The sequence below is a fragment of the Panthera onca genome, chromosome F1 (genome assembly GCF_046562875.1).
Source record: "Panthera onca isolate mPanOnc1 chromosome F1, mPanOnc1 haplotype 2, whole genome shotgun sequence".
NCBI lineage: Eukaryota > Metazoa > Chordata > Mammalia > Carnivora > Felidae > Panthera > Panthera onca.
In genome coordinates this window covers 15,277,781-15,300,588 of record NC_138355.1, presented here as the reverse complement: position 1 = coordinate 15,300,588, position 22,808 = coordinate 15,277,781, and the positions used below count along the sequence as shown (strand labels likewise).

The 22,808-nt window shown below is 39.1% G+C and overlaps 2 protein-coding genes across 6 annotated transcripts in view; one reads left to right on the top strand and one right to left on the bottom strand.

Annotated features, from left to right (window-relative positions):
* Window positions 1-17,045, bottom strand: part of FIRRM (FIGNL1 interacting regulator of recombination and mitosis) — a 44,768-nt gene extending 27,723 nt beyond the window's left edge. The window contains exons 1-9 of one of the 2 annotated variants that reach the window (XM_078440629.2): window positions 16,936-16,951; window positions 16,177-16,246; window positions 14,041-14,068; window positions 12,876-12,964; window positions 10,800-10,904; window positions 10,163-10,303; window positions 8,581-8,746; window positions 7,071-7,155; window positions 5,047-5,185 (exon numbers count right to left, since the gene is read on the bottom strand). In XM_078440629.2, the coding sequence (XP_078296755.2) occupies window positions 5,047-5,185; window positions 7,071-7,155; window positions 8,581-8,746; window positions 10,163-10,303; window positions 10,800-10,904; window positions 12,876-12,941 (702 nt within the window). In that variant the 5' untranslated portion in view covers window positions 12,942-12,964; window positions 14,041-14,068; window positions 16,177-16,246; window positions 16,936-16,951. Of the gene's footprint in view, window positions 1-5,046; window positions 5,186-7,070; window positions 7,156-8,580; window positions 8,747-10,162; window positions 10,304-10,799; window positions 10,905-12,875; window positions 12,965-14,040; window positions 14,081-16,176; window positions 16,247-16,871 lie in introns of both variants that reach the window. The other variant, XM_078440628.2, reaches the window with a different exon arrangement.
* On the top strand, window positions 17,029-19,943 carry METTL18 (methyltransferase 18, RPL3 N3(tau)-histidine). Of its 4 annotated transcripts, none has more exons than XM_060643478.3 (2): window positions 17,029-17,187; window positions 18,580-19,943. In XM_060643478.3, exon 2 carries the CDS (start codon window positions 18,790-18,792, stop codon window positions 19,894-19,896), a length of 1,107 nt encoding a protein of 368 aa, XP_060499461.3. In that variant the 5' UTR covers window positions 17,029-17,187; window positions 18,580-18,789; the 3' UTR covers window positions 19,897-19,943. The 4 variants fall into 4 exon arrangements, with proteins under 4 accessions (XP_060499461.3, XP_060499462.3, XP_060499463.3 ...); XM_060643479.3 differs by having other exon boundaries at window positions 17,187-17,297; XM_060643480.3 differs by lacking the exon at window positions 17,029-17,187 and adding an exon at window positions 17,304-17,610.
* Window positions 19,944-22,808: the final 2,865 nt, after the last annotated feature.

The window sequence follows — 22,808 nt, the reverse complement described above, 5'->3', positions numbered from 1 at the left end:
GATTCCTTTCCAATACAGCAAAACCTTAAATAAACCAATCAAAACAGAAATGGATGATTCATTAATTAAATACAACCCTTCATTTTGACCTTTATTAAAAATATCTGGAAACAGTAAACAGTCCTCAGCAGAAATAGGTTAGATGAAAATTTACCTTCCTGATAATAACAAACATGAATTTTCTTAACAGAGTGCTATGAATCTACACTGACCTTATAATACACTTAATAAATCTTTTTTTTTAAGTTTTATTTAATTTGAGATATAGAGAGGGAAAGTGGGGGAGGGGCAGAGGGAGACAGAGATGGGGAGGGAGGGAGAGAGAGAAAAAGAGAGAGAATGAATCCCAAGCAGGCTCTGCACTATCAGCACAGAATCCAATGTGGGGCTCGAACTCACAAACTGTGAGATCACGACCTGAGCAGAAGTCAGACATTTAACTGACTGAGCCACCCAGTACCCCTACACTCAATGAGAAATCTTAAGCTTAAGGGCTTAAGTGTCTCTTGGTTTTGGCTCAGGTCATGCTCTCAAGGTCGTAAGACCGGGTGTGAGATGGAGCCCTGTGACATGCCCCACACGGAGTGTGGAGCCTGCTTGGGATTCTCTCTCCCCCTTTCTCTCTGCTCCTCCCCCAAAGTTGCACACACTCTCTCTCAAAATAAATAAACATTAAAAAAAGAAAAAGAAATGTTAACCTCAGATGTCATTCACAAGAAATCTTCCCTGACTTCATGACTGGATTCCTACCTCTACTCCCACAAGCCAACACCCAGTTCTCCAAAGATAATTATTCTATAATTACCTGTTTATTTTTCTCCTGCCCTAGACTATAAATTGCTGAAGGCAGAAAATCTAACTTACACAGAATAAGCACTCTGGAAATGCTTATGAAATGAATGGCCAGTGACACACTACTTATTATTTTTGCCTACTTTCAATTTTTCTTTCTCATTCAAGGAGACATTGTACAGATTTGGTTGAAGGATCTAGTTTTCCTTCACTACTAAGCATACTAGTTAAATATAAAGCTTTTATTCTGACATTTTCAAAAGTGACTGTACAACTGATTATCCCATCTCGATTTACTGAACAGTTCAAAACAAAAAGTTTGCATCCCAGTGTCAACGAAAAGGGGTGAAGATATAAGCAAGGAAGATCATTTTCAGTGTTTCAAAATACTGAGCATCCTTTCTTTAAATAAAACAAAAATACTAATAAAATCTAAATGCAGCGTGCAATAAAGTTAAGCATAGGCATATAGATATAAAAGTACACGTTTATTAACAACAAAACGAAAGGCAACCTACTGAATGGGAGAAGATAGTTGCAAATGATATAACCAATAAGGGGTTAATATCTAAAACACATAAAGAACTCCTACAACTCAACACCAAAAAAAACAAACAAACTGATTAAGAATGGGTAGAGGACCTGAATAGATAACTTTTCCAAAGACGACGTACAGATGATCAACAGGCACGTGAAAAGATGCTCAGCATCACACATCATCAGGAAAATGTAAATCAAAACCACAATGAGATATCATGTCACACCTGTCAGAAACGCTCGTATAAAAAAAAAAAAAAAGAAAAGAAATAACAAGGGCTGGTGAAGATACAGAGAAAAGGGAATCCTCATGCACTGTTGGTGGGAACACAAACTGACCACAGTGTGTGTTGGTCAGAATGTAAATCAGTACAGACACTATGGAAAATAGTAGAGTGGTTCTTCAAAAAATTAAAAATAGAAGCCATACAATCAATTATTCCATGTCTGGGTTTTTGAAGAAAACAAAAATGTTAATTCAAAAAGATACATGCGCCCTTAGGTTTATAGCAGTATTATTTATAATAGCCCAGATATAGAAGGAACCTAAGTTTCCAACTACAGATGAATGGCTAAAGAAGATGTAGTATATAAATATATATACCACAGAATATTACCCCGCCACAAAAAAGAACGAAATTTTGCCCTTTGGGACAACATGGATGGACTAGAGAATATTATGCTAAGTGAAGTCACAGAAAGACAAACACCATATGATGTCCCTTATATGTGGAATCTAAAAAACAAAACAAACAAAATAAAACGGAAACAGGCTCATAAGTGTAAAGAACAAACTGGTGGTTGCCAGAGGTGGGGGTGGGGAGGGGGAGTAGGAGGATGCCCGAACAGGGTGAAGGTCAGTGGGAGGCACAGGCTTCCAGTTATGGAATGAAAAGTTATAGGGATGAAAGGTGCAGCACAGGAAATATAATCAATGGCATTGTAATAACGCTGCATGGCAACAGATGGTAACTCTATTGTGCTGAGCACTTCATAATGTATACACAAATGTCAAGTCACTGTTGTACAGCTGAAACTAAACAGTAAGTCAACGATACTTCATTTAAAAATAAGGTATTTTATATTTACATATTTAGAGTAAGCCATATATTTATATGTAAAAAAGTATATTCTCTAAATACAAATTTTACAAGCATTATATAGACAAAAGTAGCATTTACAGTGGAAATTAAATTTATATTTAAGAGCTTTACAAATAAATTTCCTTATCTTTACAGAAAAACTAAATCATTTGTGGTTAAAAAACTGTATGTTAAAAAATCTAATATGGCATTCTCTTTTTGAACCTGTTCAAGACTTACCAGAAAATAAATATCAATCTTAGGAGCTGTTATAGGTTGAACTGTGTCCCCTAAAAAGATATGTTGGAGCTTAATCTCCAGTACCGAAGAATGTGACTTTACTTAGAAACAGGGTCATCACAGATAGAATCCGTTAAGATGAGGTTACACTGGAGTAGGTGTACCCTCAATTCTGAATGACTGGTGTCCTTACATGAAGATGAGGCGAAGACTCTGGGGGAGACCACCACATGACGATGGGAGGCGGAGCATGGAGTTCTACAGCTGCGAGCCAAGGAATGTCAGTGACACCAGAAACTAAGAGATGGAGCAGACCCTACCCTAGAGCCTTCCAGAGAACATGGTCCTCCTGCTATATCTCAGACTTCTCTCCTCGAGAACTATGGGAGAATAAATTCCTGCTGTTTCAAGGCACCCAGTTTGTGGTTTGTTATGGCAGCGCAGGGAACCTGATACAGGGACTGATACATCTGTATGCTTCCAAAAGTAGTATATTAGCTATTAAATCTGGTGGTTTTATTTTGATGTTTTTGAAAACGAAGTGAGAAAACTGCTTCAGGACTTTAATATAAATCGGTCAATTCCTCAATAAATATCAATAGTGGACAGCAGAGGGCGCTGCTGACCAAAACTATGAGTTCAAAACGGACAACCTACACAGACCATCTCAAAGCTCCCTTTCAGGCAGTGGGCAGTCAGTAGTGTTAGTCACTTTACCAGTCCCAAATTTTCACAAGGGAATACATGAAAATTTCCTTGGGCAGTTGGGAAAGTTTATAATTTCAATTCTTTAAAAAAAGTTTCTTTTTTCATGTTTATTTATTTTTGAGAGAGACAGAGACAGAGCGTGAGCAGGGGAGGGGCAGAGAGACAGGGAGACACAGAATCTGAAGCAGACTCCAGGCTCTGAGATGTCAACACAGAGCCCAACGCAGGGCTTGAACTCACGGACCTTAAGATCATGACCTGAGCCGAAGTCAGACGCCCAATCAACTGAGCCACCCAAGCGCTCCATATAAATTCTTTGATTTCTATATACAAGCCGTTTCTAACAAGCTGAACTTAAATACTTTGTGTACAAAGAGCCACCCTAGTCAGGCCTCAGGACTTCTTTTCTCTTCCACTATACTGTTGCTTGGGCTCTCCCTGTCTCTCTCCTGTCCCGCAATCTCTATTACTTTCCCAGCACTAGCTGGAGAGTCTGTGGGGTCAAGTTAAGCAAGAAGGAAACTGGGAAAAGAGAAGGTCGGGGTTGAGGATAAAGGTGGAGAAGAAAACAGCCTTCCTGCTACTGACACAAGATACCCAACCAAATGTCTCCTCCTCACAGGAAGGTGAGGGGAATTGGCAAGGGCACTAGAAGGGCAGAAGTGGGGATGGAAAACAACAGGGGAAAACAGATGTAAGGGGAGAACAGATAAGAGAAAGAGAAGCAAGAAGGAAAAGGTTAGCCCCTTCCTAAAGCCACTCCTCAGTTCGTTCTTACCAACTTCAGTTTCAAACTCCCATCCTCCCCTAGGGTCTGTCTTTCCAGATCATCTCTGCCCCAGGAATTGCAACCAGTGCTTAGGAAAGGGATGAATCCTTACATGCCCACCCGCCTGAAGGCAAGGCAGGAAGGAGCACAGGTACAAAGGAATTGCCTGTATCAGTTAGCAAGTCCACAGCAGGAAAGGAGGTTACGGTTACTTTAAGGAAGAAATATTTAACTCATTTTCCCACTGAAGTTATTACATACAACTCTCAGGTCCTGACCACTATCAGTCCTATAATTTAGGGTCATTATGAGTTAAATAAAATTTAAAGGGCTAGTCTGAGAACAAAAGGCACTATGTATAAATCGATTTAGGAAAATGAACTATAATTCCCAATAAGCTTATTACAAATTTTTAGAGTACAGTATGTTTCATGAATGGGATGCCCATTCAACGCTGTGACTTTCTGAAATCAAAATAAACGTCTGAAAACACCGATACATACATATGCCCAGGAAAGTTATATATCACATCATTACAGGTTGCGATGGATTGGTGAAAAAAAGGCTGACTGTGGCTGTATCAAGACGACCTTAAGTGAACACAGGACTAAGGAGTTAGATTTTTGTCCGAGGGTAGAAAAGAATCAAAGGATTCTGAGGGGAGTGCCTCAACCCACCAGTCATTATGTATAAAGGGAACAACTAGTCTCTAGAGGGAATGAGAGCTGGCAGAGTCTAATGCAATGTTTGGGGTGAAAAGTAATCACGGGCTGTAAATAATCCTAGATTGAAAAAAACAAAAACAAAATAAGTGAAAATCCTTTAAGGTAAACCGATCCATAGATTCAAGTGAGATTTAGTTAACTGCCAAAGGAAAAAAGAAGTACTGTTCAACGTGCTGTTTAGACACTATTTTACCTGTGCATCTGACTGGGTCATCTGCTCAGCTAACTGTAAACACGAATGGAAGGAGAAAAGAATGTCTTCACACAAGCTGGTAACTATATCTTTGTGTTTCAGCTGACTCTTTATAACCGACTGGTGCTTAAGGCTCTGCCTAAATGAATAAAAAGAAACAATCGCAAGTAATACATCAAGTAACACAGGACCATAGAAATAGGACTTGAGGGGCACCCGGGTGGCTCAGTTGGTTGAGCGTCCGACTTCAGCTCAGGTCATGATCTCACGGTTTCTGAGTTCGAGCCCCGCGTCGGACTCTGTGCTGACAGCTCGGAGCCTGGAGCCTGCTTCGGATTGTGGGTCTCCCCCTCTCTCTGCCCCTCCCATGCTCATGCTCTCTGTCTCTCAATAATAAACGTGAAAAAATTTAAAAAAAAAAAAAAAAAAAGAACTAGGACTTGAAGTAACATGTAAAAATCACAATGGATCATATATATATTAGACATGGCATAATTAAGATATGCTGATGCTACTTCTGAAGGTGTCATGTTAGCTTAGTAAGTGGCTATTTTTTTATTGCTCCTTATAAAATGTTAATTGAATTTAATGCTCCAGATATTCTGCTAGGCCCTGGGGATGGAGAAGTGAATGAAAACACAATCTCTGCCCTGCCTGCATGGAACTTCTGGTCTAGCACAAGAGAGAACATCACATAATTTTAAGAATAATTACAGTTGTGATAAATGCTGAGATAGAAAAGTCCAGGGTGCTACAAAAGAGAGACCTGAAATAACTTATTCTCAGGGTGAGAATATCAAAGTTATCTTGAGGATGTAACGCTGAAGCTGCGAACTGAAAAGATAAGCAGGAGTCAGCTAGGTGTGGACTATGGGAGAGGAACATCCCAGGCAGAGGGAAAGAGCATGAGGAGGCCCCAGGATTGGAGAGTTTGGTATGTTTGAGGAAGTAAGAGCAGGGAGAGAGCAGCAGAGATGAGCTGGTGAAGAAGGCAGAGGCTGGAGAGGATGAAGTTGTATCTCTTAGTAAACTGGGATGGATTTTAAGCAGTAGAGTGACATGATCTAATTTACATTTTCAAAAGATCAGACTGAACACTGGCTAGCAAATGAATTGGAAGGGTCCAGGAGTAGAAAATATTTGATAATGATGATAATGTGGTAGTTCATTAGGCACTTGCTACGTGCCATGCAGAGTTGTAAGCATTTCATATCGATACACTCAAATTAACTCTCACTATAAACCCACCAAGAAGGTGCTATTGTTATTACTCCCATTTTCATATAAGCAAACTAAGGCTCAGAGAAGTTAACCATCTTGTCCGAGTGCTCAGGAAGAGGAAGTGATTTCAGAATGGATTCAAACACATGCAGTATGGGCTCTGGGTTGACACTTTTAACCACTGCACCTTTACTTGTTGGCAAATTAGTAACCTCCTGGTGGTGCAAGAGAAGTATCTAAGACCTAAAAATACTACACTGGCCTTTAATGTTTTATGCGTGTGTATAAAGTAGAGATTCTTAGCCATTTTACATCTCAAGTCTACCTCTTCCCACCCCCGAGAATCTGATGGGTACTCTCCCTGGTAACCCTTCGTAACACTCTAGCTAAAATTACTTTATAAGTGAAATTAAACTTCAACAACTCAAAGGCATATAACAAAGGGATTATATTTAGCTCTAATTATGACTATTTATCTAAGCCTGGAAACAAAACACTTGATGGGTTAAATTACAGTAGCAGTAGTCAAGTGGTTAAGGCCCACGGCCCATTATTTCAGAAGTACTAGTAACAAAGTCTAAATATTTTTTTAATTTTAGAAGTAGCAGAGTGGATAAGTCCAATTTGGTGTGGAAGCTACATGTACAATATGTGAATTATCAGACAGCAGCGCCAGTAAACATTATTTATACATACCCATACAAAAATGTTTTAAAATGCAATCTACAAAAACTTACAAATAATTAAGAATTGGAATATAGAAAATACATTACAAAAAGTAAAAGCAAAGAAAAACAACTTACTTAATTATAAACTTCCAAGTATTAGCATGAAATGCATGGTCCATGCTGGAAATAACAGAGCAGATATCCAACAATGAATGAATAACTACAAAAAAAAGATAACAGAACTCTTAGGACATTCAAATGTCATATGGGGTGAGTTTGCCCTCTATTTAAACATATCTACCGAAGAATTTTGACATCTGTTAAATTAGGTAATGCAATTAGAAAAAAACTGGTTCAGAATCATTATTAAAAATAAGTATCACACTTTTGATTTATTGTTTTTATAAATACAGAAAATTAATTTTTGACATTTACACCTACCTAAATAAAACTAAATGATCTAAATAAAACTAAAATGTTCGGTGGAATAAAAGTTGTGCCCTATTATGACTGAAATATTCTATAGATATTCTAATCCAAAATGACAAAATAAGCTGCAAAGGAAAGAACTCCCAACAAGGAAGAATGAAAGTAAATCTGCACAGTGTTTAAGGAAAGCTTCTACTCTTCCATTTTATTTGTAAAAATGGCCAGTAACTTCCCCTTCTGTGTCCACACTCTTGGGCAGTTTCCTTCTACACTGATCTGGGGCTTAGCCACATGACTTGCTTTGTTCAACAGGATAATAACTATAAGGACAGCAAAGACTTAAAAAGTGCTTGCACACTGGGGCTTATTCTCTCTTGATGACCGAGCCTGGACTGGTCTCCTGGACGATGTGCCACACAGGGCTGGCTCGGTGCTTCCGCCTCTGCCAAAAGCCAGATACGTGTGAGGTCACTGACCACAAAAACACAAGTGAGACAGGTGCACCATGTGGAGCAGAGAAAGCTGTCCAAGCTGAACCCAGTCTAAACTGCTGACTCACAGAACCGTGAATAAATAAAGCAGTAGCTGTTTTAATCCACTAGATTTTGGGGTGGTCTGTTACAGACCAAGAGGTACTCCTGACATACTGCACAAAACCAACTTATCTCTTTATGCTGAAGCTATGTATGCAATCTTTGCCCTGATATTGCTGTTTTTCAAACTCTGGGTGGTAGAATTATGAGGTAGCAATCAGCAATTCTTTAAAAATGAAACATGTAAAACAGGTTATTATTTTATGTATAATAAATGAACATGCATACATACACATTTAGAAACATGTACATATATATGTAACTAGATGTGTTCTGGGAAGAAATGCAAACTTCATTTCCTACCGTGCTAATGCTTTAAACACTCTAAAAACTACTGCCTCAAAATCTAAATTATTTTACAAGGTATACAGTTGCACAACTTTCTTGGAAAAATCATGTATGGCGAACACTGACAATACACAAATCTATGTTAAGGCATCACATAGCAATTTTATAAGTTCTAAAAGTTAGAAGACTAAAAACTTATCAGGTAGTACTTAATTTTTTTTATACATAATAAGATACCATGAATCATTTGAAACAACGTTGGGTCCAGTAACTGAATGTATATGCAATTTAGTCAATATATGTCATATACTAAGTAGGAAGTTTTCTTCACTTACCTATCACCATATTCAAAATATCATCATTGTCATCTAATAAAGGGTCCATGCAAACCATATCCAGTAGTTCCATTAGCTGCTTTTGAAGAGAATAGGCCTCCTTGAAAAGAGCCTGGAGAAGGTCTGAAACTAGGTGTAAATGCCCAGAATAGACAGATTCGCTATCCTGATCACAAATAAAAATAAAAGAAACGGCAAATCATGAAAAGCTCAAGAGCCAAATTTACTTTAACTCATTCTATCAGAGCTCATAACTTTAGTGCTTTTTACTGAACCACGTATTTATTCATTAAACAAATGACCATTCATTATGAACAGTGTACTTCAAGAGATGCAGGCACATATAAAATAGGATTTTTTTTTAGACATTTATTCATTTTTGAGAGAGTGCGAGCGAGGGAGGGGCAGAGAGAGAGGGAGACACAGAATCCGAAGCAGGCTCCAGGCTCTGAGCTGTCAGCACAGAGTCCGACGCAGGGCTCCAACTCATGGATCGCGAGATCATGACCTGAGCTGAAGTCGGACGCTTAACCAACTGAACCACCCAGGTGCCCCTAGAATAGGATTTCTGACTTCTGAGACCTTGCAAATATAAAAAAAACTAAAAGGGAGATACACAACATTCGGTCAGGTGCAGACTTTTAGCCCTGTCACCAAAGAGAAGTGTTAAACTAGTGATTTTTATTCACCGAACCATACCAGTATCAAAACTGCCTGAGACCCACAAATTGTAGGCCAGCTTTGGTGCTTTAAAGCTGCCTCAGGAATGTAGAGATGGACTGAAAAAGGGCTGGTGTCCTTTCAGAGGCACCCAATCATTAAGGAACTCATCTCATCCACCAATGCCATGACACAACAACTTCGGGATTCCTGTGATTCAACACAAATCCATCTCTCTTCTTTCTTTATAGTAAGGAAATAGAATAAAACAACAAACATAAAACCGCAAAAGCCCATTTTTAATCACTTCCTTATAACCACTTATTTTGAAGCAAATATTTACATACGGGCATACTTCAGAAATATTGCAGGTTCAGTTCCAAACTACTGCAATAAAATGAGTTAAATAAAGTTTTTGGTTTCCCAGTGGATATAAAAATTATGTTTACACTACACTGTAGTTTATTAAGTGCGAAATAGCATTATGTCCAAAAAAACAATGTATGTACCTTAATCAAAAATTATTTATTGCTAAAAAATGCTAACCATCATCAGAGCTTTCAGCAAGTTATAATCACTAATCACAGATCACCATAACAAATATAATAATGAAAATGTTTGAAATATTGGAAAAATTACCAGAACGTGACACAGAGACACGAAACAAGCAAATGTTGGAAAAATGGCACCAACAGACTGGCTAAACATAGGGTTGTCACAAGCCTCCAATTTGCAAAAATGCGCACTATTTGCAACGTGCAATAAAACAAAGTATGCCTGTTCGTGGTTCTTTGTTCTATGGAAAAGTTTATTCCAATAATATAGGCTAATATGTAAAATCTTATGTACAAACACTATTTTCTTCAGCCCTTTTGCCTGTGGATTCTAGGCCATTTAAAGTACACTTACACTCATTACTCACCTTACAATGTACAAATGTACTTTTGATTACATGTAGGACTGAGGAAGGAAGACTATGAATATTTTCTAGAATGATGGACTCCTGTGTGGCACAGATATGCTGAACACATCCTGTAAGAGCTGCTAAGAGCTGCACCATTGTCTGGAAATAAGGGAAGAGGTTTCATTCAGTTACGTTTTTGTGCACAAACATATAAAGGTATCAGATGATACGCTGGGTACTAGGGATACAGCAGTGAACACAATGGACACTCTGTTCCTTCTTTCATTGAACTTCAATCTATCAGAACTACGTTATCGGGACAACTAGCTAGCCATTTGGTTAAAAAACAAAAGTTGGAATACTAACCCACACATCAAAGCATATGGTAGGTGTTCTCCATATACACTTGGAAATTACAGGTAGGTCATGCTATCTTGATTATTTGCTGTCTTATACACGTTTGATGTTTACTCAGCATGAAACTGTATTAAAAAATTCAACATTTATTTTTTTGCATTCGTATCTTTAATTCTATAAGTTTAATTCCAGCACTGGACCACTACACAAAGGATATATCACTTAATTAATATCAGTACAAAAATTCTTATACTGTTTAAGCTCCTCCTCTATACCCTTTCTAATATATTTGACATACTTGTAAAATATTCCTTAGAGTGGTCTGGATTTCTAAATTATGGCTTGACAGTCCTCTGGCTTGACTGGTTAACTCGTACATCATGTCATCGAATGATTTCACAGTCTGTGAAAACAAAGCACATTATAAATAGGAGTAACAGAAAACACAAGAAAGGGAAAGACATAGTTTTAAAGTGAAAAAAATGACAGGCAATTTTTCATTACTAACAGCCATGGGATATTATCTAGCTTAACAACTGCACTTATTAAAGTAAAAATATATGTTTTTATATATATAAAGTATTCATATGATATAATCTCTCTAAAAAAGCCTCAGACAGAAATTTATTTGCTTTCCATTTCTGTGGTTTGAATCCATTTAATAACATCCATTAAAGGTAAGTGCTCCTCTACACGGTAAAAGTTGATGGTCTTAACCAATCAACACTCATATGGGTATTTACAAGGGTATTTTCTGCTAGTGATGATGAATTGGTGAACTACTTGTTCACTTGTATTCTAACCAGTTCCTCTTTTTGAGCAACTCAAAATACCATTCCTGGGTTAGGGCTACAGTACGTGACCTCAGAACTAAGTTTTTTGGTCTGTGAGAAGTTAGCTATCCTAAGATCTTAATACTCACAATTTAAATGGTCCAAACATTGCAAGAATAACAACACAATGTAATTAAAGAGGATGTTATTTCCCAAAGGCAAGTTAACACTCAACATCCTTATTTTAATCTATATAACAGCTGGATCTTTTTCTGGTGGCCAAGAACAAATTCTAAGAAACTTTTACATAGAGAACAATCAAGTGAATATGAGTAACAGGAATTTTGATGATTATCTGCTTCAAAGGTAAATTTAGAAAACCATTCTAATAAGAGATAAGGTATCATTCAAAAAATGTTTAACTTTGGAACCAAAATACCTTTAATTTCCTAAGTTAAAAAAAAAGAAAATTGCCTGTGCTTTTCAAAGAAAAAGTATACTATATCTATATCTATATCTATATCTAAAAGGTAATAATGTAGATGGTGAACTTAGTGTTTTCTCTTGGTTATTCTAAGCCTTCCTGAATAAAATTTGGCTCCATTTTTCTAGGCAATAAAATTTAACAATTATTAATAAACTCTACAGAGAAGATACTTAGCTAACTTCATCATTCATCTCCAAATTTTCACAGAATAGCTTTTTTATTTTTTGACCTGCACACAATAAAGCAGCTTCATTCATAATTGCCCAAAGTTGGAAGCACCCAAGATGACTTTTAATATGTGAATGAATAAACAACCCGAGGTACATGCAGGCAATGTAGGCTATCTTGCATTCTGTCGAACACAACTGCAATCTGGCCTCGTGATATTTTAGGAATATTCTCGTTTATTTCAGAGTAAGCGTGTTTTTGGAGCCTCAGATCAACATCCATTTTCCGGCCATCGGTCCTCAAGTTAAATTGTTGGCACCAGCTCCGCAATGTGTCCCAACATACTTTATTAACCGGAGACAAACTGGTTGGCAAGGGAAGGATCGATGTATTACAACAGCTATGTTTTGGATAAGGCTTGAATTGTTCACTCATTTGAGGATGACAAACTTTATCGTTTGTCCCAGGCACCTCCATGACAACTTCTGAGGTTGAAGAAACACTTGGCTCCATTTGATGTTCTTCCTTAGGTTCCTCATTAACTGGAACCAACGTGAGCACCACAGTTTCTCCCTCTAATGCCCCCTCAGATATATTCTGCTCGTTGTTTTCATAAATTGAGTATGCCATTTCCAGGGATACTCGGGGAAGGCCTCACTGAATAGCTTTAAAATACAAGAGTGTTTAAAGTAGCTACAAATAATATAAATTCAATTAATGAAAGATCTATACTATTTGAAAATATAAGTTTTTAATCACCTAATGATCACCCTAACACCATGTTCTCACAGGAGATCTATTTCTTACTACCTTATTTGTATTTCAAATATGTGTGATACGTTTGGAAAAATGGAGCCACAGTTAAGAATAAATTATCTAAAATTGAGGCTAGATATAAACAGCCTTTATAACATGTACATTGATTAAAATAATAATAGTACTATACCTTTGGCAACACTTGTGAGAAGAAAGTCTGTTCCAATGTCAGGTGGTTCATATGAGGTAAAAACATTTCCACGATAATTTTTAGAATTTCTATAAAGTGAAATAGCAACATATTTTGTAAGAAAATTAAGTTGTATCAGCCAACAAAGATCACTGCTCCTTCCCCAAATCCAAGAATCTGTAAGTACTACTAATCCAGAACTTTGTACAGTTTCAAAATGCCACATTCTATGTAGAGAAACTATTAAGTAGCTGAAATAATAACACAAAAACAAAAACTCAAAAAAACAAAAAAACAACCCTGTATGTCCAGCCACTGAGGACCACTTAATGGATGTGCGTACATCTACTGAATAGGATTTGGTATCTTTAAATTATTAAAAATAAATAAATAAAATTATTATTAGAGATCATTTGAAACCATAAAAAAAAATTCACAATACTTTAAGGTTAAGTGAAAAGTTTCCAAAATAGTATAATCCCAATCTTAATACATATAAACATGAATAATAGATAGCCTGGGAAGAATATACAGAACCAAGATGAGAACGTTCTATACCAAAATCTTATTGACCACTTTAAATTAATGGGTGTTCCATTATCTTTTCTGTTTTCATGCATGTTTCAAATTTTCTACAATGAATAACTCTTATACTCAGGATGAAAAGTAATTATTACTTTAAAAAATTAAACCCAACAGGCTACATAGATTGAAAATTATAAATATTCCACAACCAAGTGAAATGTAAATAAGCTAACTCAAAATATATGAGTAAACTGTGGAGTCTAGACTTTAATTCATCCCTTCTCCCAGCTAAATAAGTAAATAAGCCAACTAAGATTAAGAACAGAGATGAAGATGAGAAAGTCACCCTGAAAGCAGACCGCAAATTATGTTTTATATAAGTCTGAACAGTGTCACAACTAACATTTAAAATTTACAACGTGCTTCTTACATGTGCATTATCAATAGATTTGGTATCCACCCAAAATAGAATTTAAATAATTTGAAGGAATTGGTCATTTTAAGTAGCTGAAATTTACAGAGGCTGGAGCACTACAAGAAGAAGACACTTGAAGGGAATATGAAACTGTTACTGATATACATACGACTCAGACCTTAATGACATCAAGGTAAATCAAACAATTAAGATAATTTTACTTACGAATATGCTCGATCCAATTGTCAGAATGCTGATACATAGAGTAAAAAAATTAAGGAAGATACGAGTATCACAGTAATAGAATATTCACTACTAAGAATCAATCTAAAAAGTAGCCTTCTTGAAGTTGAAGCAATGATCAGTAAGAAATTGAAATTAGACTCAAACTGAAATTAGACTGGCTTAATTTTGCTTTTTTTTTTTTTTAATTTTTTTTTTTAACGTTTTTATTTTATTTTTGAGACAGAGAGAGACAGAGCATGAACGGGGGAGGGTCAGAGAGAGAAGGAGACACAGAATCTGAAACAGGCTCCAGGCTCTGAGCAGTCGGCACAGAGCCCGACGAGGGGCTCAAACTCACGGACCGTGACCTGAGCCAAAGTCGGGCGCTCAACCGACTGAGCCACCCAGGCGCCCCTAATTTTGCTTTTAAAAATGTAATGTTATTAGGTAAATAAACTACAATATAATGAATGTACCCAAGGAAATATTTTCAAAATTGCTCAGGGATAAAACTGTCTTTTCCAACTACATGTAGTCGACATACCTTTGACAGATGAGGAACAATACTATACTAATCCATAGGCTTCTGGTTTCTAACACAGGAAAGAAATTTCTTCTGCTGAGCACCTCTCCAGCACTTTATTTGCACCTGTCTAAAGCCACTCAACACGTTCTACCTTCTTTTCATATTACTTGTGGACCTATCTTACCAACCTGATCAGTCTGAGATTCTTTTGCACACAGCAGATGCTTGCAAATAAGTGACCAAAAATTACTCTATGTTCATTACAAAAGTTAACAATAATCGCATTATGAACTGTACACTTATAACCCTCAAGAATTGTTGGAAATGTTTTACTGCGTAATAATAATTAAAGAATATGTCAGCAAGAAAAATGAATAAAGTATAATCCCATCACACTAATACAAGAATGGATTCTTCTGACACCTTACTTTGCATATATGGATTTTACCGCAGCAATCAAAATGAGGCATAACTCATTTTAAATCTTTCTTGCTTCAACGTTTGCTTTGAGTGATATAGAGCGAGCAGGGGAGGGACAGAGAGAGAGGGAGACAGAGAATCCAAGCAGGCACTGTGAGCACAGAGCCAGAGGTGGGGTTCAAATGCACAAACCACAAGATCATGACCCCAGCTGGAACCAAGAGTCGGATGCTCCACCGACTGAGCCACCCAGGCACCCCCCAACCCATTTTAGTTCAGTAGGGTTGGATTTGTCTTATGGAAAAATTTCAGCAAAGGCCCAAAAGGTTCCAGCCTCTTCCAAAATTAAACATAAGTTATGCTTACCTGGACATGCAAGTAAAGACTGGAAAATAAATGTAAAACGCAAAACATGAAAATAATTAGGTTTGGATGATGGGACTATAGATTAAAAACTTAACTTTCGTTTGTTGAAAAGTGTTAAAAACTGGGGCGCCTGGGTGGCTCAGTCGGTTGAGCATCCGACTTCGGCTCAGGTCATGATCTCACGGTCCATGAGTTCAAGCCCTGCATCAGGCTCTGTGCTGACAGCTCGGAGCCCGGAGCCTGCTTCAGATTATGTGTCTCCCTCTCTCTCTGACCCTCCCCATTCATGCTATGTCTCTGTCTCAAAAATAAACAAACATTAAAAAAAATTAATAATAAAAAAAAGAAGTGTTGAAAACTGGGGGAAGAACAAACAGGTTTAGGTTCTTTGGAACGTTAAGTTTGAGATGCAAAACCAAGCGGGAATGTTGACTTCCAATTATTGACGTCATCCATAAACCTGAGGGGGAAAAGAGGAGCCCTGTTCCTTATCTTTGTTCCCCCAAAGCATAACACCCTGGCGGGGTATGTGTTATGTGCCCAGTAGATGTTCTGGGGTGGGAGGATGGCTATATTTCCCAAGTCAACATCCTTGAGGATGGCAATGCACAATGACTAAGAAAGATCTTTGGTACCTAAGTGGGATTTTGCCACTGCCTATGTGAATGACTTCTGCGTAATGGTAATACATTACATTTGGCTTTAGTTGTAAAAAATTATTTGAGACTCTCTAAAGTGAAGCCCATTTTTTTCTTTTCAGTGTGGCTTTATGTTGAAGGTGAGCTCAAAGATGTTAAAAAAAAAAAAAAAAAAAAAAAGATTACCTTTCAACACAGAGGGGTAGGATTCCAGGCGCCATTTACAACCGCAGGACGACTACAAAACAGTATGCACCTGCGCAAAGGAGGCATTAACTAATTCGAGCCTGGCAGATGAAAGCCAATTACAAAAGGAAGCAACTCCTAACCAGCAATAATGGAACAGAGTTCTGAGAAGAGTAACATGTTTAATGACTGGAACTCTGCACCATGGCAGAACTACATCTTTTAATTCTCCTAATACTGGGGAAGGTATTCCGATGCCCCATCCATTCGAGAGACAGGAGGTCAGAGTATCTACCTCTTAGGGAGTCAGCGCTCACCTTATAGCTCAGGTCTGAGCACCTGCCCTCCCCCCCGCCCCCCGTTACCCCAAGGAAAGGTATTTACATTTAGTTACACGTGACGAGCACAGAAAAACCCAAAGGCACAAACGCCCGGAAAAAAACCCGCCACATCCACTGCCAAAATCATCGGGTCCACTGCGAGCCCTTCCAGTGCCGGAGGGAGGCGTGCCTTCGGCCTGGGCAGCCCCGGTCCCCTGGGCTCCCCCTCCTTCACTCATCTCTCCAATCGACGAGGAAAGGAGAGGGTTCAGGCCGCAGGAACACAACACGGCCCGGCGGCGAACGTGACGAGGCCGGAGAAAGGCTGGAAGGGCTGCCCCACACCCCATTCCAGGTGGAGGTGACAAAGGATATAAGGAGCCGGGGCAGGACAGACGGCAGTTCCCGGCGGCATAGCTCCTGCGACCAGCCACTTAACTCTTCCAGCCGGACGGCGCTCGCCGCGACCGCGCGTTCCTGCGACATCTTTCGCCCAGGAACACGCCTTCAAACCCGTCCCGCCAACGCCAAGACCGGAAACCGCCGCCGTCCCGGCGGGCCTTGCGAGCTCTCCGCCGGCACCAGGACCATAGAGAGGAGGCGGGTTGCTACCATTCCGCGGTGAGCTCGGGCCGCGCCCGGCCGGGAACAGAGCCGGGCTTGTCTGGCCCGCGGAGGACTCGACTCACAGGTGCCCGCTCTCGGTCCCGAGGGTCTGCGCCGCGAGCTGGGCCCTTCCTGGGCGGTGAGCGTTCTCAGGGCTGCGGTGCCGGAAACGTTGCACTGAGGCACTTTGGGGAGGTGAGGGCGGAAGCCCCCAGATTTGCTCGCGTCTGTCCCCCGGGGGCGTGGAGACAGCGCACCTGCGGCCGGGGTGGCCGTGGGCCCTGCAGCCAGAAATGAATCCAAGCCCCAAGGCGCGGTGGGGTCGAAACAGGCACCTTTTTACCCGCTTCGCGGGGCAGCCCGGCTTTGTACATTTTGTGTTAAGGGGGACAGAGACCCCGCCTGCCGGAGTTGTGCAAATTGAAGCTGATGGTGTATAAAGTACCCAGCGCGGTAGATACCGTGAGGGGGCTCAGTACATTGCTTCCACTTTCGAGGGGCCTCTCCGGTCAGTGCCCTTACTTTGTGTTTCTCTACCACCAAACGAATCTTTACTAAGTACTCCAAAATTCTCCTACTCCCGTACACCCAGGGCTGCTGGTCTTCGCTAAATGTTTGTAGGCGGGGCTCATTTGGGGGAATTGACACACACCAGAGCCTCCCTGTGCGTGTTCTTATGAGGGATGCTCATTTGCCAAAATCAAATCTTGAAGACCTGTTACTTGAAACAGTTACAGACTGAAGTGAAGAGATTCTGGCGGTATAGGAGGTAAACATGTTTGGGCAAGGTCATGATTAAGTGGAAGACTCAATCAGGCATGTCATTTCCTGCCCGAGAATTTTGGACTTTTTTTTTCCCCCCTAGTTGTTGATCTGTTGTCCTTCAGTTTTTACAGTGTATTCTCTTCTCCATTTTTTGGACCCTGAAGGGTGTGTGTCTGTTGGACCCTGAAGGGTGTGTGTCTGTGTTTTCAAACCTTTTTAAATATTTATTTATTTATTCATTCATTCATTCATTCATTCATTTATGAGAGAGACAGCATGCGAGCTGCGGAGGGGCAGAGAGAGAGGGAGACACAGAATCCGAAGTAGGCTTCAGGCTCCCAGCTGTCAGCACAGAGCCTCACACCAGGCTCGATGTCAGGCATGGTGAAATCATGACCTGAGCTGAAGTTGGATGCTTAACCACTGAGCCATCCGGGCACCCCTGTGTTTCCAAAGCATCTTATCTCCCTCACCGTTCACAGCTTTTACAGCAAAAGCAGCTATATGGTGGAGAGGGGGGCTGTTTAATGTTAAATTTTAGCGAAATATGGCATTTTACCTTTTCTTAGTCTTTTTGTTTGTTCATTTTAAAGTGAGCAAGCTCTATGTGTGGCTTGAACCCAAGACCCCAATGTCAAGAGTCACGTGCTCTATGGACTGAGCCAGCCAGGCACTCCTCATTTTACTTTTTAATTTTCTTTTTTTTCTGCAGACCTAATTCAAAAGAAGAGCAGAGATCTCTAAGAAGTCATTTGGAAACATCTCTAAATATTTGTAACTGTGTATAAGCAGCTAAAGAAAACTTAACCCACAGCAAAACTAATTGAATAATTGAGGCAGGTTTATGTATGTGTCATCAGTTCTGTCCAGAAGCTGAAGAATCTTCCTTTGAATTTAAGGATTGTGTACATTTCGTGAGAGAATGACTTTTCAATTTAATTTCACTATAGAAAACAATCTGGAAAATGAATTAACACCCGTTGGACATGGAGTTTTGGCCCTGGATTCCTCCAAAGAGTCTTCAGTCTCAGAAAGTAAAAAAGGTAGGGACAAAAAATGTTCTACCGAACAGTTTGACTTGCCTCAGGATCATGTGTTGGAACATAAGCCAGTGGGAAATGCAGCTCCCTCTCAAGACACAGAGAACTCACTCAGCGCAGCTAACAGTTCAAGTAACTTAGAGCCATGTGAAAGACATCCCTGCATGAGAGTTGCCAAAGAGCATGCTATGCCCGAAGATTTCAAGAAAGTGTTAGAAAATAAAGTCCTAGAAAGGTTACCAGGTCTCCCCCATGTTAATGTATCGGTAGTGAAAACCGTCTTGTTGAGAGAGAACTGCCCTGGAGAAAACATAGTTTCGCAAAGTTGTTCTTCTCACTCTGATCTGATTACAGGTGTTTATGAAGGAGGCTTAAAAATCTGGGAATGTACCTTTGACCTGCTAGCTTATTGCAAAAAGGCCCAAGTGAAATTTGCTGGGAAAAAAGTGTTGGATCTTGGCTGTGGAGCAGGGTTGCTGGGTATACGTGCATTCAAGGGAGGGGCCAAAGAAATTCATTTTCAAGATTACAACAGTATGGTGATTGATGAAGTAACCTTACCTAATGTAGTGGCTAACTCTACTTTGGAAGAAGAAGGAAATGATGTCAACGAACCAGATGTGAAAAGATGCAGGAAATCCAAAGTAGCACAAGAATTATGTAAATGCCGGTTCTTTTCAGGGGAGTGGTCTGAGTTTTGTAAGCTTGTACTAAGTAGTGAAGAATTCTTTGAAAAATATGATCTCATTCTTACCTCAGAAACCATTTACAACCCAGATTACTATGGTTCTTTGCACCAGACATTCCTCAGATTATTAGATAAAAACGGACGGGTGCTTTTGGCCAGCAAAGCACATTATTTTGGTGTAGGTGGAGGTATTCATCTCTTTCAGAAATTTGTAGAAGAAAGGAATGTATTTGAGACTAGAACACTTGAAATAATTGAAGAAGGACTAAAGAGATACCTAATTGAAATGACTTTTAAGTAACCCAGTTAATATCCACTGAGTGTCCTAAGTGAAATAAAGAGAATAATCAAAAACTTGTCTTGAATGTTTGATTTCTGCTTTGCTATTATTTTTTCTGAAAGTATATTTGTTTGCTTATCCAAGTAATATACCAGCTATCTACTAACTCTAGTCACTAAGTGAGACGAGAAATAGTGTCCCGAGCATTTGATGAGATCTAGGAGGTTATTTTGTGGGAAAGTTTTCTGTCCCCACCTTCATTCTATTTGACCTTTCTACCACCTTTCACGTTACATAAATTTGTTTTCAGAGAAAACTGACACTTCTTATTTCAAGTTTGAGTTTCTTCCCAGGCTTCATTAGTGTCTGTTTACATGAAGTGCCTGGTCAGATCACCATGCCCATCATTCTAAGGGCATACATACACATCACCAAATGCTAGTGGACCTAAATATTAGACTGAAGGCCTTAGGTAACTAGGAAGAAGTTTTTGTTTTGTTTTTATATTCATTTATCTCATATAATAACAATGCTGAGCAGCTGAATTCACACTAAGGTGGAGGAAATAAAGGGGAGTCATGGTAGTATTAAAGTGACACAGAAAACTAAAAAAAAATTAAAAAAATGTTTTAAAAGACAAAAAGATCACAAGTTGATGACCAAAACTTTCACCTTAAGAAAACAGAAAAAGAAGGGGCGCCTGGGTGGCTTAGCCGGTTAAGCGTCCGACTTCGTCTCACAGTTTGTGAGTTGGAGCCCTGCATCGGGCTCTGTGCTGTCAGCTCGGAGCCTGGAGCCTGCTTTGGATTCTGTGTCTCCGTCTGTCTCTGCCCCTCCCCTACTTGTTCTCTGTCTCTGTCTCTCAAAAACAAATAAATGCAAAAAAAAAAAAAAAAAAATTTAAGAAAACAAAAAGAAGAGCAAACTAAACCCAACAGAGGCAGAAAGAAGGATCTAAAGATTAGAACAGAGATAAGTAGAGAATAGAAACACAATAGGAAAAAATCAACAAAGCCCAAAGTGGGGTCTTTGAAAAGATCAACACACCGGATAAATCTTTAGCTAGACCAATCAACAAAAAGAAGTCTCAAATTATTAAAATCCATGATGAAAGAGGGGATATTACTAATGACCTTATAGTAATGAAACGTGTTTTAAAGAAATTACACAAGATCTAACTAAACGAAAAGACACTGTGCTCAGGGTTGGGAGACATACTATTGTTAATTCCCCAAATTGACCAATTCAGTAGAATCCCTAACAAACCCTCACCACACACACTTACCAACTTTTGTTATCTCTTGTCTTTTTCTTGATAGCTACTCTAACATCCATGCATCTGAAAAGCATCTTACAACCTTAAAAGGCATAAAAACAAATATTGAAATATATTGAACTTAGAGGGGCACCTGGGTGGCTCAGTTGGTTAAGTGTCTGACTTTAGCGCAGGTCAAGGTCAAGATCTCACAGTTCGTGAGTTTGAGCTCCGCATCTGGTTCTCTTTTGTCAGCACTGAGCCTGCTTCAGATCTTCTGTCCCCTTCTCTCTCTACCCCTTCCCCCCACCACTTGCTTGCTCTCTCTCTCAAAAATAAACATTTAAAAAAAAGGGGGGGTGTGCCTGAATCGCTTAGTCAGTTAGGTGTCTGACTTCGGCTCAGGTCATGATCTCCAACTTGTGGTTCAAGCCCCATGTCAGGCTCTGTGCTGACAGCTCAGAGCCTGGAGACTGCTTTGGATTCTGTGTCTCCCTCTCTCTCTGCCCCTCCCTTGCTCACACTCTGTCTGTCTCTCTCTCTCTCTCAAAAAAAAAAAAAAAAAATTAAGAAAAAAATTTTTAAAAAGAAAAAGAAATATATTGAACTTAGAATTAGGCCTTTGAATCTCTGTATCACAGTGTTAAAGCAAGATTTTGAAAATCAAACTTTTTAATTTTGATACCTATGCATTCATATGCAAGAAATATATGTGAAAAATAATACAAAGAGATCTCGTAGAACCTTCACCTGTTCCCCCATTTTCTCCCAATGGTAACATCTTGCAAAACTATAGTACAATATCCAAACTAGAAAACTGACATTGATCCTGTCAAGATATAAAAGAGTATCGTCACCACAGAGATTCCTTCTGTTGCCCTTTTTAAGCCACACCCACTTTCCTCTCTGGTTCCTTCCTTAAACTTCTTGAAACCACTGACCTGTTCTCCATCTCTGTAACTTGTCATTTAAAGACTGTCCCACAAATAGAACTACAGTATGTAACCTTTCAGAATTGGCTTTATTTCGGTCAATATAATATTCTATAGATTCATGCAGGCTATTGCGTGCATCCATGGTTTGTTCCTTTTTTTCCTTTTTGTTGTTAAATAGCATTTAAAAAAACTTGTAATGCTTATGATTAACCCCGTATAGCCAAATAAGTAGGAGACCCGAGGGAAAAAGACTAGCAAAGGAAAACCCCAGATTCTGGGGAGCATGGTCTCCTTACTAGTTAAATAGGAAAGAAGAGACAAACACATTTTGGTCCTAGGGTGAAAATTTTCACATTCGACATTCCTGAAGTTGGGATCTGCCTTCCTATCTATAACTATACCATAAGTGTTTTGTTTTGTTTTTCTTGGCTGTACCTAAAATAAAACTACAACTTGGACTCAATGAAACATGATATTTACCGGACATCAGGTAGGCACTTTATATACCATCTTGCTTCATATAACCTTGTGAAGTATATTATCATCCCCAGTTTGGTAGTTAGCAAGTAGTTTTCAGCATTTACTATATGCTGGGCTGAAGAACTTTACATAGACTAACACTTAATATTCATAACATCCCTGAACTAGGTTATAATTACTATCTGCATTTTATAAAGGAATTGAGACTCAAGGAAATAGGTGATTTGATCCCAATCATTCCTCACCTTGAGCCAGAATCTTAA